Source organism: Stegostoma tigrinum, chromosome 2 (genome assembly GCF_030684315.1).
Source record: "Stegostoma tigrinum isolate sSteTig4 chromosome 2, sSteTig4.hap1, whole genome shotgun sequence".
NCBI lineage: Eukaryota > Metazoa > Chordata > Chondrichthyes > Orectolobiformes > Stegostomatidae > Stegostoma > Stegostoma tigrinum.
This window is the reverse complement of record NC_081355.1, coordinates 90,884,910-90,898,942: the sequence shown is the minus strand read 5'-3', so window position 1 is coordinate 90,898,942 and position 14,033 is coordinate 90,884,910. Positions and strand designations below refer to the sequence as shown.

The 14,033-nt window shown below is 42.2% G+C and overlaps 1 protein-coding gene across 3 annotated transcripts in view; it reads left to right on the top strand.

The window, feature by feature from the left end:
* The window catches only part of tmem245 (transmembrane protein 245), a 146,555-nt gene that overhangs the window by 119,583 nt on the left and 12,939 nt on the right, over positions 1-14,033 (top strand). For all 3 annotated transcript variants that reach the window (XM_059655465.1, XM_059655464.1, XM_059655463.1), the window contains one exon: positions 5,802-5,996. In XM_059655465.1, the coding sequence (XP_059511448.1) occupies positions 5,802-5,996 (195 nt within the window). The remainder of the gene's footprint in view (positions 1-5,801; positions 5,997-14,033) is intronic.

Sequence of the window (14,033 nt, the reverse complement as noted above, 5' to 3'; positions counted from 1 at the left end):
TATGTTCTTTACCCAATTTCAAGAAGCGAGAAATTTCAAAAACATGAGACAGAGAGCTCAATGCAGACTTCTAAAAAAATCTTGCAGTTCCCGATTACAAGCAAGGAGGTGGCTGTCAGTGGTGTTTTGGTGTCCTTGCCATTGCAGATGGGAAAACTGGGCCTTCCCTGTAATTAAATATCAGTGATCACGTATTACTCAGCATCTGGTTACTTCCCTGCAATTTTATCAGCACATAAAATATTATCATCCAAATGATAAGTTGCACTATTCTTACCTTTTGAGCATTATTTCATATCTTCTCTCCCTGCTGCAGTCTTCACAGGTACAGCAGGTGTCCACAGGCATCATGGGTGACAAATCCTCCAAGGTTTAATATCTTTTGAGGGTGCCACATCACCCTCACTTATTATGTACCAGCTTAGATACTTATACTTCAGACAAATATGGAAAATAGGTGGGCTTCCAACTGCTGACACACACTTAGTAAGCAAAAGCAGACAATGTTAGCAGGGAGAGAAGGGGATATTCTATTTTTTTTTCTGATGTGGTCCTTCCCAAACTTGGTTCACCTGGACATCGATGTTATACCCTCCGCAGAGCTGTTGATGAAAAGGATAATCATTGAGCTGAAGCAGAGAATATATGACATACTGCTGCCATTTGACCATCCGTGGTGCTTTCTAGATTTGCCTCCAAATCGCTGATAAGATTCTGGCCGATACTTTGTTGTCCATTCCCCAAACAAAACGTCAGAATTCCATTTTTCCATTGTGAACTTTTTTTTGTTTCTAATTGATATAGCTAGCAATATTTCTCTTGGATGAGGTTTAAGAACTTTTAAATCCAGTTTTTGAGCATCATTAAATCTGTTTACTAATTCGATAAAGCATCCTGGAGATTGCTAGAGATAAAATTCACGAGAGTTCAGAAAAGATTTACTAGGATGTTGCCTGGTCTAGAGCATTTGAGTTACAGGGAAAGGCTGGATAGGCCGGGACTTCTTTTCAATGGAGCGTAGGCGCTTGAATGGTGACTTCAGAGGTTTATAAAATCATGAAGGACATAGATGAGGTGAATAGCAAAGGTCTTTTCCCATAGTGTGGGGAGTTCAAAACTGAGGACATATTTTTAAGGTGAGAGGAGAAGAATTTAAAAGGGACCTGCGGGGAACTTTTTCCACACATTGTGGTTCATATGTGGAATGAAATAGCAGAGAAAGTGCTAGAAACAGGCACAGTTACAACATTTAAAAGACAGTTGGACTGGTACATAAATAGGAAAGGTTTACAAGGATATTGGCCAAATGCAAGGAAAGTGGGACTGGTTTTAGTTTGGGGAAACTTGGTCAGCATGGACGAGTTGGACTGAAGGATCTGTTTCTGTGCTGAATAACTTCGACCACGCATCTGCTGAGCACCAGGCAGGATAGGACCAATGCTGTCAGCCATTTATAAATTTGTGAAATGCACAAACGTACACAGGAGCACCAGGCAGGTTTGTCATACACATTGGGTGAAAGTGGATTGAAGGTTGAAGAAATCCATTAGTGCAATCTGTACTGTGCTGCTTCTGGCATGCGTGTGACTGGCTGTCTCTGTGGGCAGATTGGAGGCTGTTGTTGAGAGGAAGATCCAGCAGAATACTCACTGGCTGCAGAGGTGGGCAGCGACAGAGCTAGTGCTTCAGAGAATGAGTTGGAATCTCTTGCCCATTACTCTAGCTCTAGAATAAAGAGAGACTCCAAATTCCATGTTCATTCCTGTCTTGTTGTCCCTGTCAGCCCCAGTAGGTTTGAGACTCCATCATGCCTGATCAAAACAATGATGATGGTGACTTTTGATGCTGTTTACATTTCTATTTTGTACCCCACGCCCTGTCACACTGTATCGTATCCAGCTGTTAAATGTTGAGCTGACCACCTTCACAATAATTGTTCCTTCTGCATCTCAGCATGCGGTCTCCAATCTCCATGTTTGATTTCCCCAACCTTCCCATTAGCACAGTGACTCCGAATTATTCCCTTGATCCTCTGTGCATATACACCCAGGACTTGCATGCGTACCCCTCTGACTTGGAGTGACACTGCAACTAATTATGGTATTGACTTCGATTTGATCTTTTTGAAGCTCCCTGACTGACTTACGGCTAATCTCTGGACTGATTGAACTCAATCTGCAGCACTGACCATAGTTCACTCCCCAAACTTTAAGGAGCGAATGTCTAGACTTTATTAGTGCCAGAAGGCTGATTGAGCATGCCCAAGCCCTTACACTGAGTAACTGCTCAAAGCCTGGTATCCTTAGTAACTGCTCAGAGGCTGGTATCCTTCGTCAAATCACCCTTTATCTGCATGTGCACAGTAGCTGGCCAGCCAGCTCAGAGTCAGTCCTCTGAATGGAGGAGATTCTAAGTCCCTAATGAGACTGACTCCACTACCCTCTCCAGCAATGCATTCCTCTCTGAGTAAAAAACCTACCTGTGACGTCTCCCCACTATCTATCTCCTTTCCTTTTAAAACTATGTCCAATCATAAAAGCTACCTCCATCCTAGAAAAAAGTCTCTGGCTGCCTACCCTATCTATTCCTCTGATCACTTTGTACACCTCTATCAAGTCACCTCTCATCCGTCATCGTTCTAAAGAGAAAAGCTTTAACTCTTTCAACCTTTCCTCGTAAGACCTTCCCTCCATTCCAGGCAATACCCTGGTAAATCTCCTCTGCACCTCTTCTAACACTTCCACATCTTTCCTGCAATGAGGTGACCAGAACTGGACACAATACTCCAAATGTGGCCGAACCAGGCTTTTATATAGCTGGAGCATAACTTCACAGTCCTTGAACTCAATCACTCTATTAATGAAAGCTGACACGCCATACGCCTTCTTAACAACTCCATCCACTTGGGTGGCAGCTCTCGGGGAACTGTGGACCTGAACCCCAAGATCCCTCTGCTCCTCCACACTGCTAAGAATCTTTCTGTTAACTCTGTATTCTGCTTTCAAGTTTGCCTTCCAAAATGAATCACCTCACACTTTTCAGTGTTAAACTCCATCTGCCACTTCTCAGCCCAACCCTGCATTCTATCAATGTCCCTCTGTAACCCTATAACAGCCCTCCGCACTTTCCACAATGTGACCCACCTTCGTATTGTCCGTGAGCTTGCTAATCCACCCTTCCACTCCTTCATCCAAATCATTTACAAAAATCACAAATAGAAGAGGACCCAGAACAGATCCTTGTGGTACACCACTCGTAACTGACACCATGTTGAATATTTTCTGTCCACTACCACCCTTTGCCTTCTAAGGGTCAGCCAATTCTGAATCCAGTCTGCCACATTTCCTCCTATCCCGTGCGTCCTTACTTTCTGCATGAGCCTACCATGGGGAACCTTATCAAACACCTTACTTAAATCCATATATACCACATCCACTGCTCCACCTTCATTCACGTGTTTGGTCATCTCTTCAAAGAATTCAGTAAGATTTGTGAGGCATGATCTACCCCCCTCAAATCCATGCTGACTATCATGAATCAAACTGTTCCTTTCCAAGTGATCATAAATCCTGTCTCTCAGAGCCCTTTCCAATAATTACCCCACCACTGACGTAAGACTAACTGCCCTGTAATTTCCAGAGTTGTCCCTGTTTCCTTTTTTGAACAAGGGAATGACGTTTGCCTCTTTCCAATCTTCCAGCACTATACCCATGAACAGTGAGGACTAAAAGATCGTCGCCAAAGGTCCTGCGTTCTCTTCCCTCACTTGCCACAGAATCCTTGGATAAATCCCGTCAGGCCCGGGGGACTTATCATCTTCAACTTCCTCAGAATTCCGAGCACATCTTCTTTACTAACATCCACCTCCTTTAGCCTACCTGCCTGTTTCACAACGCCCTCCTCTACAATTAAGTTGTCTCTCAGTTGTGAATACTGAAGAAAAGTATTCATTAAGGACCTCTCCTATCTCTTTAGACTCTGTGCACAAATTCCCTTTACAATCCTTCATTGGCCCTCCCCCTTCTCTGGTCATTCCCTTGTTCTGCACATACGTGTAAAAAGCGTTACAGTTTTCCTTGATCCTATCCACCAAGGTTTTCTCCTGCCCCCTCATAGCTCTCTTAAGCCCTTTCTTCAGCTCCTTTCTGGCTAACATGTATCCCTCTAGAGCTTTTCCGTCCCTGCTTCTTCCTCTTAACCAGTCATTCGACCTCTATCGAGAACCATGGCTCCCTCACTCAACCGCATCTTCTCTGCCTGCTACGGACAACATATCGAGCACATTCCTTAAACAATCTTCACATTTCTGTGGTGCTCTTCCCTGACAACATCTGTTCCCAATTTATGTTACCTAGGTCTTGCCTAACTGAATTGTAATTATCCTTCCCCCAATTGTAAACTTTACCCTGCTGTATGTACCTATCCTTATCCATGACTATCGTGAAATTAGCAGAGTTATGATCACTACCGCCAAAATGCTGTCCTACCAACAGGCCTAACACTTGGCCTGGTTTGTTGCCAAGCACCAAATCCAAAGTGGCCTCTCCTTTTGTTGGTCTATCTACATACTGTGTCAGGAACCCTTCCTGAACACACTGGATAAAATCCACTCCATCTAAACTGTTACAACTAAAATGTTTCCAATCAATATTTGGAAAGTTGAAGTCACCCATGACTACAACCCTGTGACTTCTGTACCTTTGTAGTATCTGCCTCCCATTCCGCTCCTCTACTTCTCTGCCACTATTAGGGGGTCTGTAAAACCCCCCCGCCCAACAGAGTGACTGCTCCTTTCTTGTTCCTGACCTCAACCCGAACTGACTCTGTAGACATATCATTCTCGAACTGCCTTTCAGTAGCTGCTGTTGTTGCACTGACTAACAATGCCGCTCCCCCACCTCTTTAACCACCCTCCCTATTTCTTTTAAAGCATCTAAATCCTGGAACTTCCAACAACCATTCCTCTCCCTGAGTTACCCAAGTTTCTGTAATGGCCACAATATCGTAGTTCCAAGTACCGACCCATGCTCTAAGTTCATCTGCTTTATTTCCGATACTTCAATCTAGCAAGTATACACACCTCAAACCGTCTCAGTGTTCACAGTTATGCTCCATCGACAGCATTTCTTTATAAATCACCTCACTCCCTATTGTGTCTGTCAGAATGGTGAATACCTCATCCTCTGAATTGTAATGCCGGTCCCCCAACACCTGCCAAACTAGTTTAAACCATCCCATACAGCTCTTGCAAACGTCCCACCCAGGATATTTGTTCTCTTCTGGTTCAGGTGCAACCCATCTTTACTGTACAGGTCCCACCTTCCCCAGAAAGTGCTCCAATTATCCACATAATGGAAACCCTGCCTCCTACACCAGAAAATATAGTTCGAGAGTGAAAGATAGCCAAATACAGACAGGAGAAATGAAGACCCAGCTGATGATTTCTCCTTCAATTATTGCTAGGAAATAAAGCTTAGAAACTGGAGGAAGAAGAAGAATTGGATGGGTGAGTAATATTGAGATGTGGACTGAGGAGGAGGAGCTTAAAGAAAACCTTAAGGTTGTCTGGAGAATAAATGCCAATATAGGTAGTTGGACAGTATGGCTTATTTCTGTACTGCAAACTTTCGTGAAGTCAGTATAATGCACGTACATTGTTTTGAATGGATGCTGTTTGCCTTGTCAAAAAAAAGTCCATGATATTGTAAAAGCACTGCCCCAATTCTCAATGACACTAATGCTGTAATTAGCATGTTTAAGGTACAATATAAATATCCTAAGGCAATTATTTCTTTTCACAGGGGTGGTCACCCGTATCTCACTGGCTTAGCAGTGGCTGGAGGAGCTTACTACCTTGGACTAGAAGGTGCGATAATTGGACCCATCCTATTATGCATACTTGTAGTTGCCTCGAACATATACAGTGCTATGTTAATGAGTCCTTCGACTGCATTACCAACTCCTTCACAGACTCCTTGGCCTTTGCAAATACATCGGTAAGTTTTTGCAAGAATTTTCACTAAACTAGTCTGTGACTATTTTTCTGCACTGCTTGGACTTAGACAGTATAGAAATGCTTATTGAAGCATATTACTTTGAATTGATTAAAAAAAACTGCAGATGGTAGAGATCTGAAACAAATACAAAAATTACTGGAGAAACTTTGCAGGTCTGGCAGCATCTGTGTTAGAAAGCACTGTAAACATTGAACTTGAACTCATAGAGCTGTACAGTGTGGAAACACACCCTTCGATCCAACTCGTCCATGCCAACCAGATATCCTAAATTCATCCAGTCCCATTTGTCAGCATTTGGTCCATAACCCTTTAGACCCTTCCTATTTGTATACCTTTCCAAATGCCTTTTAAATGTTGTAATTGTACCAGCTTTCACCACTTCCTCTGATAGCTCATTCCATATATGCAACCCTTCTGCATGAAAAAGTTGTCCCTCAGGTCCCTTTTAAATCTTTCCACTCTCACCTTAAACCTATGCCCTCTAGTTTTGGACTCCCCTAACCCAGGAAGAAGACCTTGGCAATTCATCCTATCCATGCCCCTCTTGATTTTATTAACCGCTATAAGATCATCTTTCAGTCTCTGACGTTCCAGGGAAAAGTCTATTCAGCCTCTCCCTCAGCTCAAACCCTCAAGCCCTGACAATATCCTTTTAAATCTTTTCTGAACCCTTTCCAAGTTCCACAACTTTCCTATAGCAGGAAGACCAGAATTGTAGACAGTATTCCAAAAGTGGCTGAACTATTGTACTGTACAGCTGCAACATGACCTCCCAACTCCTTTATTCAGTGCACTGACCAATAAAGACAAGTGTACCAAACATCACCTTCACTATCCTGTTTACCTGCAACTCCACTTTCAAGGAACTATGAACCTGCACTTAAAGATTTCCTGGTTCGCAACACTCCCCAGGACCTTACCCTTAAGTGTATAAGTCCTGCCCTGAATTGCCTTTTCCTAATGGAGCGTGTCACATTTATCTAAATTAAACTCCATCTGCCACTCATCAGCCCATCTAATCAAGGTCCACTTGTGCTCTGAGGTAACTTTTGCTGTCCACTGCAGCACCAATTTTGGTGTTATTTGCAAACCTAATAACCATACCTCCTGTGTTCAATGCATATCATTTACATAAATGACAAAAAGCAGTGGACTCAGCACCGATCCTTGTGGCACACCACTGGTCACAGGCCTCCAGTCTGAAAAGCAACCATCCACCACCACCTCCTGTCGCCTACCTTCGAGCCATTCTTATCCAAATGGCTAGCTCTCCCTGCATTCTATGTGATCTAACCTTGCTAACTAGTCTACAATTGGAAACCTTGTCAAATGCCTTACTGAAGCCCATATAGATCATGTCCACTGCTGTGCCTTCATCAGTCCTCTTCGTTTCTTCTTCAGAATACGTTTTGAGATGTCTAGCGTCACCACCTCTGTATTATGAACATTTCTCAAGATGTCTATTTATTTCCCCAATTTCTCTCGATTCCATATCCTTCTCAGCAATAAACACTGATGCAAAATACTAATTTAGTATCTTGCCCCTCTTCCTGTGGTTTTCAGTACTTAGAATTGATAACTACTTTACAATGCATTTAAGTGTTTAGAAAATGCTGATCCCTCTCCATACCCTTGTCATTTGTCTATGCCCTTGCATTGCTCATTTCCACAGCAGTTCATAATCCCTTTGCAGTCTATTCAAAGTTCCTTGTGGCATTTTATAGAGTACCATACAAGTTAAAACTCATGATTAAAAGGAATAGTAACAATGTGAATACAAAATATGCTCAGTAATAGGAAACAACGTAATGATCAATGTATATTCTTCAATCTTGAGGAAGATTTGCCATGGAATTCCCAGCGGTCATTATTCAGACCCTTGTTTTTCCTGATGTATATTAATGATCCAAACCTGGGTTTCTTGAAGACAACTTCCAAGATCGTGGATGTTATAAGAATTTGAAGCACTGTAACCTGTACAGGACAGTATAAAACTGCAAAAGGATGTGACCAAATTCGTGGACTGGGCAATGGTTGGCAGGTGAATTCAGAGCAAAGGAGTGAGCTAATCTATTTTGGTAGGAAGAATGTGCACTGTATTGTGTACATTTCTAGGCACCATACAATTGGAAGAATGTAAATGCAATGGACAGAGTGCAGAAAAGATATGTGGAAATTTGTAGATTCATACACTGCAGAAAAGGCCCTTTGACACATTTGAGACTGCACTGACATACTTGCCACTAAAATTGCACTAATCTCAATTTCCTGCACTTGCCCAATATCCTTGAATGTTATGATATTTGCATTCTAAATTCCCATCACTCACTGAGTGGAAAAAGTTTTTTCCTCAAGTCTCCTCTGAATCAGCTGACCTTTATTTTACAACTACACTCTGTCGTGATTGACCCCTCAACCAAAGAGAACAGCTACTCTGTATTCACCCTGTCCATACCCCTCATAATCTTATGCACCTCAATCACATCCCTGTTCAGTCTTCCCTGCTTTAAAGAGAATAATCCAAGCCTATCCTCTGTCTCCCTTTGGCTCAATTTCTCCACTCTAAGAAACATCCTGCTGAACCTCCTCTGTAACCCCCAGTACTGCCACATCCTTCCTGTAGTGAGGTGACCAGAACTACACGCAGTACTCCAGCTGTAGCCTAACGAATCTGAAACGAGGGATTAAGAGGGCTGAGAGAGGACATGAGATATTGCTGGCAAACATGGTTAAGGAAAATCCCAAAGCCTTTTATTCATATATAAAGAGCAAGAGGGTAACTACAGAAAGGATTGGCCCACTCAAGGACAAAGAAGGAAAGTTATGCACTGAGTCAGAGAAAATGGGTGACATTCTTAACGAGTACTTGGCATCGGTATTCACCAAGGAGAGGGACATGACGGATGTTGAGGTTAGGGATAGATGTTTGCTTACTCTAGGTCAAGTTGACATAAGGAAGGAGGAAGTGTTAGGTATCCTAAAAGACATTAAGGTGGACAAGTCCCCAGGTCCGGATGGGATCTATCCCAGGTTTCTGAGGGAAGCGAGAGAGGAAATAGCTGGGGCCTTAACAGATATCTTTGCAGCATCCTTAGACACAGGTGAGGTCCCAGAGGACTGGAGACTTGCTAATGTTGTCCCCTTGTTTAAGAAGGGCAGCAAGGATAATCCAGGTAATTATCGACCGGTGAGCCTGACGTCAGTGGTAGGGAAGCTACTGGAAAAGATACTGAGGGATAGGATCTATTCCCATTTGGAAGAAAAAGGGCTTATCAGTGATAGGCAACATGGCTTTGTGCAGGGAAGGTCATGTCTTACCAACTTAATAGAACTCTTTGAGGACGTGACAAAGTCGATTGACGAGGGAAAGGCTGTAGATGTCATATACATGGACTCCAGTAAGGCATTTGATAAGGTTCCCCATGGCAGGCTGATGGAGAAAGTGAAGTCACATGGGGTCCAGGGTGTGCTAGCTAGATGGATAAAAAACTGGCTGGGCAACAGGAGACAGATGGTAGTAGTAGAAGGGAGTTTCTCAAATTGGAGACCTGTGACCAGTGGTGTTCCACAGGGATCTGTGCTGGGACCACTGTTGTTTGTGATATATGTAAATGATCTGGAGGAAGGTGTAGGTGGTCTGATCAGCAAGTTTGCTGATGACACTAAGATTGGTGGAGTAGCTGATAGTAAAGGGGACTGTCAGAGATTACAGCAGAATATAGATAGACTGGAGAGTTGGGCAGATAAATGGCAGATGGAATTCAATCCGGACAAATGTGAGGTGATGCATTTTGGAAGATCAAATTCAAGGGCGAACAATATAGTAAATGGAAAAGTCCTAGGGAAAATTGATGAACAGAGAGATCTGGGTGTTCAGGTCCATTGTTCCCTGAAGGTGGAACGCAGGTCAGTAGGGTGGTCAAGAAGGCATATGGCATGCTTTCCTTCATTGGGCAGGGTATTGAGTACAAGAGTTGGCAGGTCATGTTGCAGTTGTATAGGACTTTGGTTCGGCCACATTTGGAGTACTGTGCGCAGTTCTGGTCGCCACATTACCAAAAGGATGTGAATGCTTTGAAGAAGATGCACAGGCGGTTCACCAGGACGTTGCCTGGTGTGGAGGGTGCTAGCTATGAAGAGAGGTTGAGTAGATTAGGATTATTTTCATTAGAAAGACGGAGATTGAGAGGGGACCTGATGGAGGTCTACAAAATCATGAGGGGTATAGACAGGATGGATAGCAAAAAGCTTTTTCCCAGAGTGGGGGACTCAATTACTAGGGGTCATGAGTTCAAAGTGAGAGGAGGAAAGTTTAAGGGAGATATGTGAGGAAAGTTCTTTACACAGAGGGTGGTGGATGCCTGGAACGCATTGCCAGCAGAGGTGGTAGACGCAGACATGTAAGCGTCTTTTAAGATATATTTGGACAGGTACGGATGGGCAGGGAGCAAATGGACACAGACCGTTAGAAAATAGATGACAGGTTAGACAGAGGATCTTGATCGGCGCAGGCTTGGAGGGCCAAAGGGCCTGTTCCTGTGCTGTAGGTTTCTTTGTTCTTTAACCAATGCTCTACACAACTCCAACTTTACCTCCTTGCCCTTATCCTCTATGCCATGACTGATGAAAGCAAGTGTCCCATATGCTACCATAATTATCCTATTCGGGTGCTCTGCTGATTTAAGGAATCTGTGAATAATTGCCCTAAGATTCCTCTGTTTCTATAAGCTAATCCAGTGTCCTGCCATTTGTTAATTATTCCCTCATCTTGTTTCTTCTTCCAAAGTGTATCACCTCACACTTATTGGGTTAAATGCTATCTCTCATTGGTCTGCCCATCTGATCAACCCATCTATATCTTCCTGTAACCTACAACCATCATCTTCACTTTGAACCATCTACCAATCTTGGTGCTGTGTGCAAATTTGCTTTACATTCCCCTACATTTTCATCTATATCATTTATTGATCCTTGTGGTATGCTGCTGGACTCTGGTCTCCAGTCATACAAACAGCCTTCTACCACTACCCTTTGTGCCCTATGACTAGGCCAGTTTCTGATTCATCTCACCATGTTTCCCTCAATTCTACGTGCTTTAACCTTCTCAATCAGTCTCCCTTGTGGGACCTCGTCAAAAGCTTTGCTAATTAACACACATACCACAACAATCGATCTCCCTCGTTCACACACATGATCACGTTTTCAAAAAATTGTAACTAATTTGTTAGGCATGACCTCCCTCTGACAAAGCCTTGCTGACAATCCCCAAGTAACCAATGCTTTTTCAAGTGGGTATTAATTTGCTCCTTCAGAATTTTATCCAATAATTTTCCTACCACTGATGTGAGAATCACCAGTTTGTAATTTCTTGGTTTATCTCTGTCATCCCTTTTTTAAAATGTGGAAGCACATTAGCTGCCCTCCAGTTCTCTGGCCCTTCCCATGTGGCTAGAGAAGAATTAAAAATTTCTTTTAGAGCCCTTGTAATTTCCTGCCCGCCTCCCACAGCACCCTGAGAGTTGCAATTCATCCGGACCAGGGGATTTGTTTGTTTTTAAGCCTGACGTAGCCCACAGTACCTCCCCATTTCCTATGTCAAACTACGTTCAAGTTCCTCACTGCCCCTTTTCCTGAACTCCATACTTACATTCTCCTTTCCCAGACTGAAGACTGCAGAGAAGCATTAATTTAACACCCTTCCAATATCCTACAGCTTCACACACAGGTTGCCTCATGGACCCTATTGGGCCTAATCTTTCCTTGGTTAACCTTTTCCCTCTAATGTATTTATAAAATATCTTCAGATTCTTCCTAATCCTGTTTGCAAATCCATGAATAAGAAACTTCAGTTATGAAGAGAAGTGAGGACTGTTCTTACAAGCTAACAGATCTCACAGAAATTTTCCAAATTCTGCGACTTGGATTGAGTAAATAGAGAGAAACTGTTTCTACTTATAAAAGGATCGAGAATGTTAGGACACTGACGTGAAGTGATTTGCAAGTGTGATTTGAGGGAATAAACTTATTGACAAATGGTTTGAGGGTAGAATGCATTGCCTGGAAGTATAGTGGCGGTGGATTAAATTAAAGCATTCGAGAACATCATACGATTATTTAAATAGAAACAATGTGCATCAGTATGAGGGAAAATACAGGCAAATGACATTATTTCATAATGCATGTTAGAGTTAGTGCAGACATGATGGGTCAAATGATGTCTTGTTGCATCAGAACAATTCTGTGAGTCTGTAACAAGTCTGTTCCTAAATACTATAAACCTGTTCTCCAAATATATTTAGCATTAACTCATGTCATGTTGTCAACCCTGGTATTTGCCAAATATTAGGGTTTTACAGAAAACTTTTATGTCCTGTGAAAGAAACATCTAGTTTGACATTTACAGCTCTAGAATAAGAATTTTTTAATAATAAAAAAGAAGGAATTGTCCTGAATTTACACTTAAGTTAAATAGAGATGTTCAGTTTACTGCCAGTCTCCATCATCTGATCATAATTCCTGAATTTGGCCAAAACAAGAAATTTATTAGCTTTTATTTTAACCAAATTAAAAAAACACAAATAATTTGAAAAATTTATTTGAATAATAGTAATGAATAAAAATAGACAGGGAATGATGCTTATAATTGATCTCTATAATATTGAACATTTATGTTCTTAAAATTGCCACATCCATGTGTACATTGTGCCTTATATTTCTTCAGGTGTTACTTCCTAGCACTGTGGGATCACTGTTGATTTCCAAGTATCAATATACAAATACTTGTGTTACTGTCTTTTTGCTGCCTCCTCCACTTCTACACATTGAACCCACATGAATCTATATGTAGTAAAAATTTGTTCATAAAGAATAATATATGTCCTAGTGATTTTTATATGTAGGGTTTATTAAAGCAGATGTGCATATATTTACTATTTGTTACTGAAGCACTTTCAGACTCAGTGTAAACTTCCCTTACTGTTTCCTTTGTTGCTTTGCGAGACTGCACAGAACTGGCTTCTCTGCTGCCTCCATCTCATTCCTTACCTAAGCTGCCGCACAACACCAGTTTCATCTATCCTCATCACCTTTTTAACCATTGTCTAGATTCCTGGACTTGGCTTGTCCTGGCCCTTGTGTTTTACTCTATTTCTCTCCTGTGCTGATGTTGAATCTGCTGCTGTATATTTCTAATCTAGACACATTTTTGCTGGACTCTTTGGTAATCAGATATTGGCTCATGGTTGACTGTATTCTTGATTAAATTCTTGTTTTCTGGAAGTGTTCCCACTAATACTCTGCTTTTCATGCAGTCGCTTCATTCAATTCCTCTTCTTGAAATGTCTCCAAACATTTTTATTGATGTCCCAAGTTCTCTCTACACTGGCTATAAATGAACCTTCTTCCATTATTGGACCTCAGATTTTAACATGTAGACTCTGTAATTTTGTCTCTTTTCTGCTATCTATTCACAACCAGAGCATTTGACTGGGAACGCTATAGTTTGAGTACTATAGATGGGTCAGTTTTTGTCCAGTGTGTGCAGGAGGGCTTCCTGACACAGTATGTAGCTAGTCCAACAAGGGCGAAGCCACATTAGATTTGGTACTGGGTAATGAGCCTGGCCAGGTGTTAGATTTGGAAGTAGGTGAGCACTTTGGTGATAGCGATCACAATTCTGTTATGTTTATTTCAGTGATGGAAAGGGATAGATGTATACCACTGGGCAAGAGTTATGGCTGGGGGAAAGGCAATTACAATGAGATTAGGCAAGATTTAGGGAGCATAGGATGGGGAAGGAAACTGCAGGGGATGGGCACATTAGAAATGTGGAGCTTATTCGAGGAAAAGCTCCTGTGTGTCCTAGATAAGTATGTACCTGTCAGGCAGGGAGGAAGCTGTAGAGCGCGGGAGCCATGGTTTACGAAGGAGGTGGAATCTCTGGTCAAGAGGAAGAAGAAGGTTTATGTTAGGATGAGATGTGAAGGCTCAGTTAGGGCACTTGAGGGCTACGAGGTA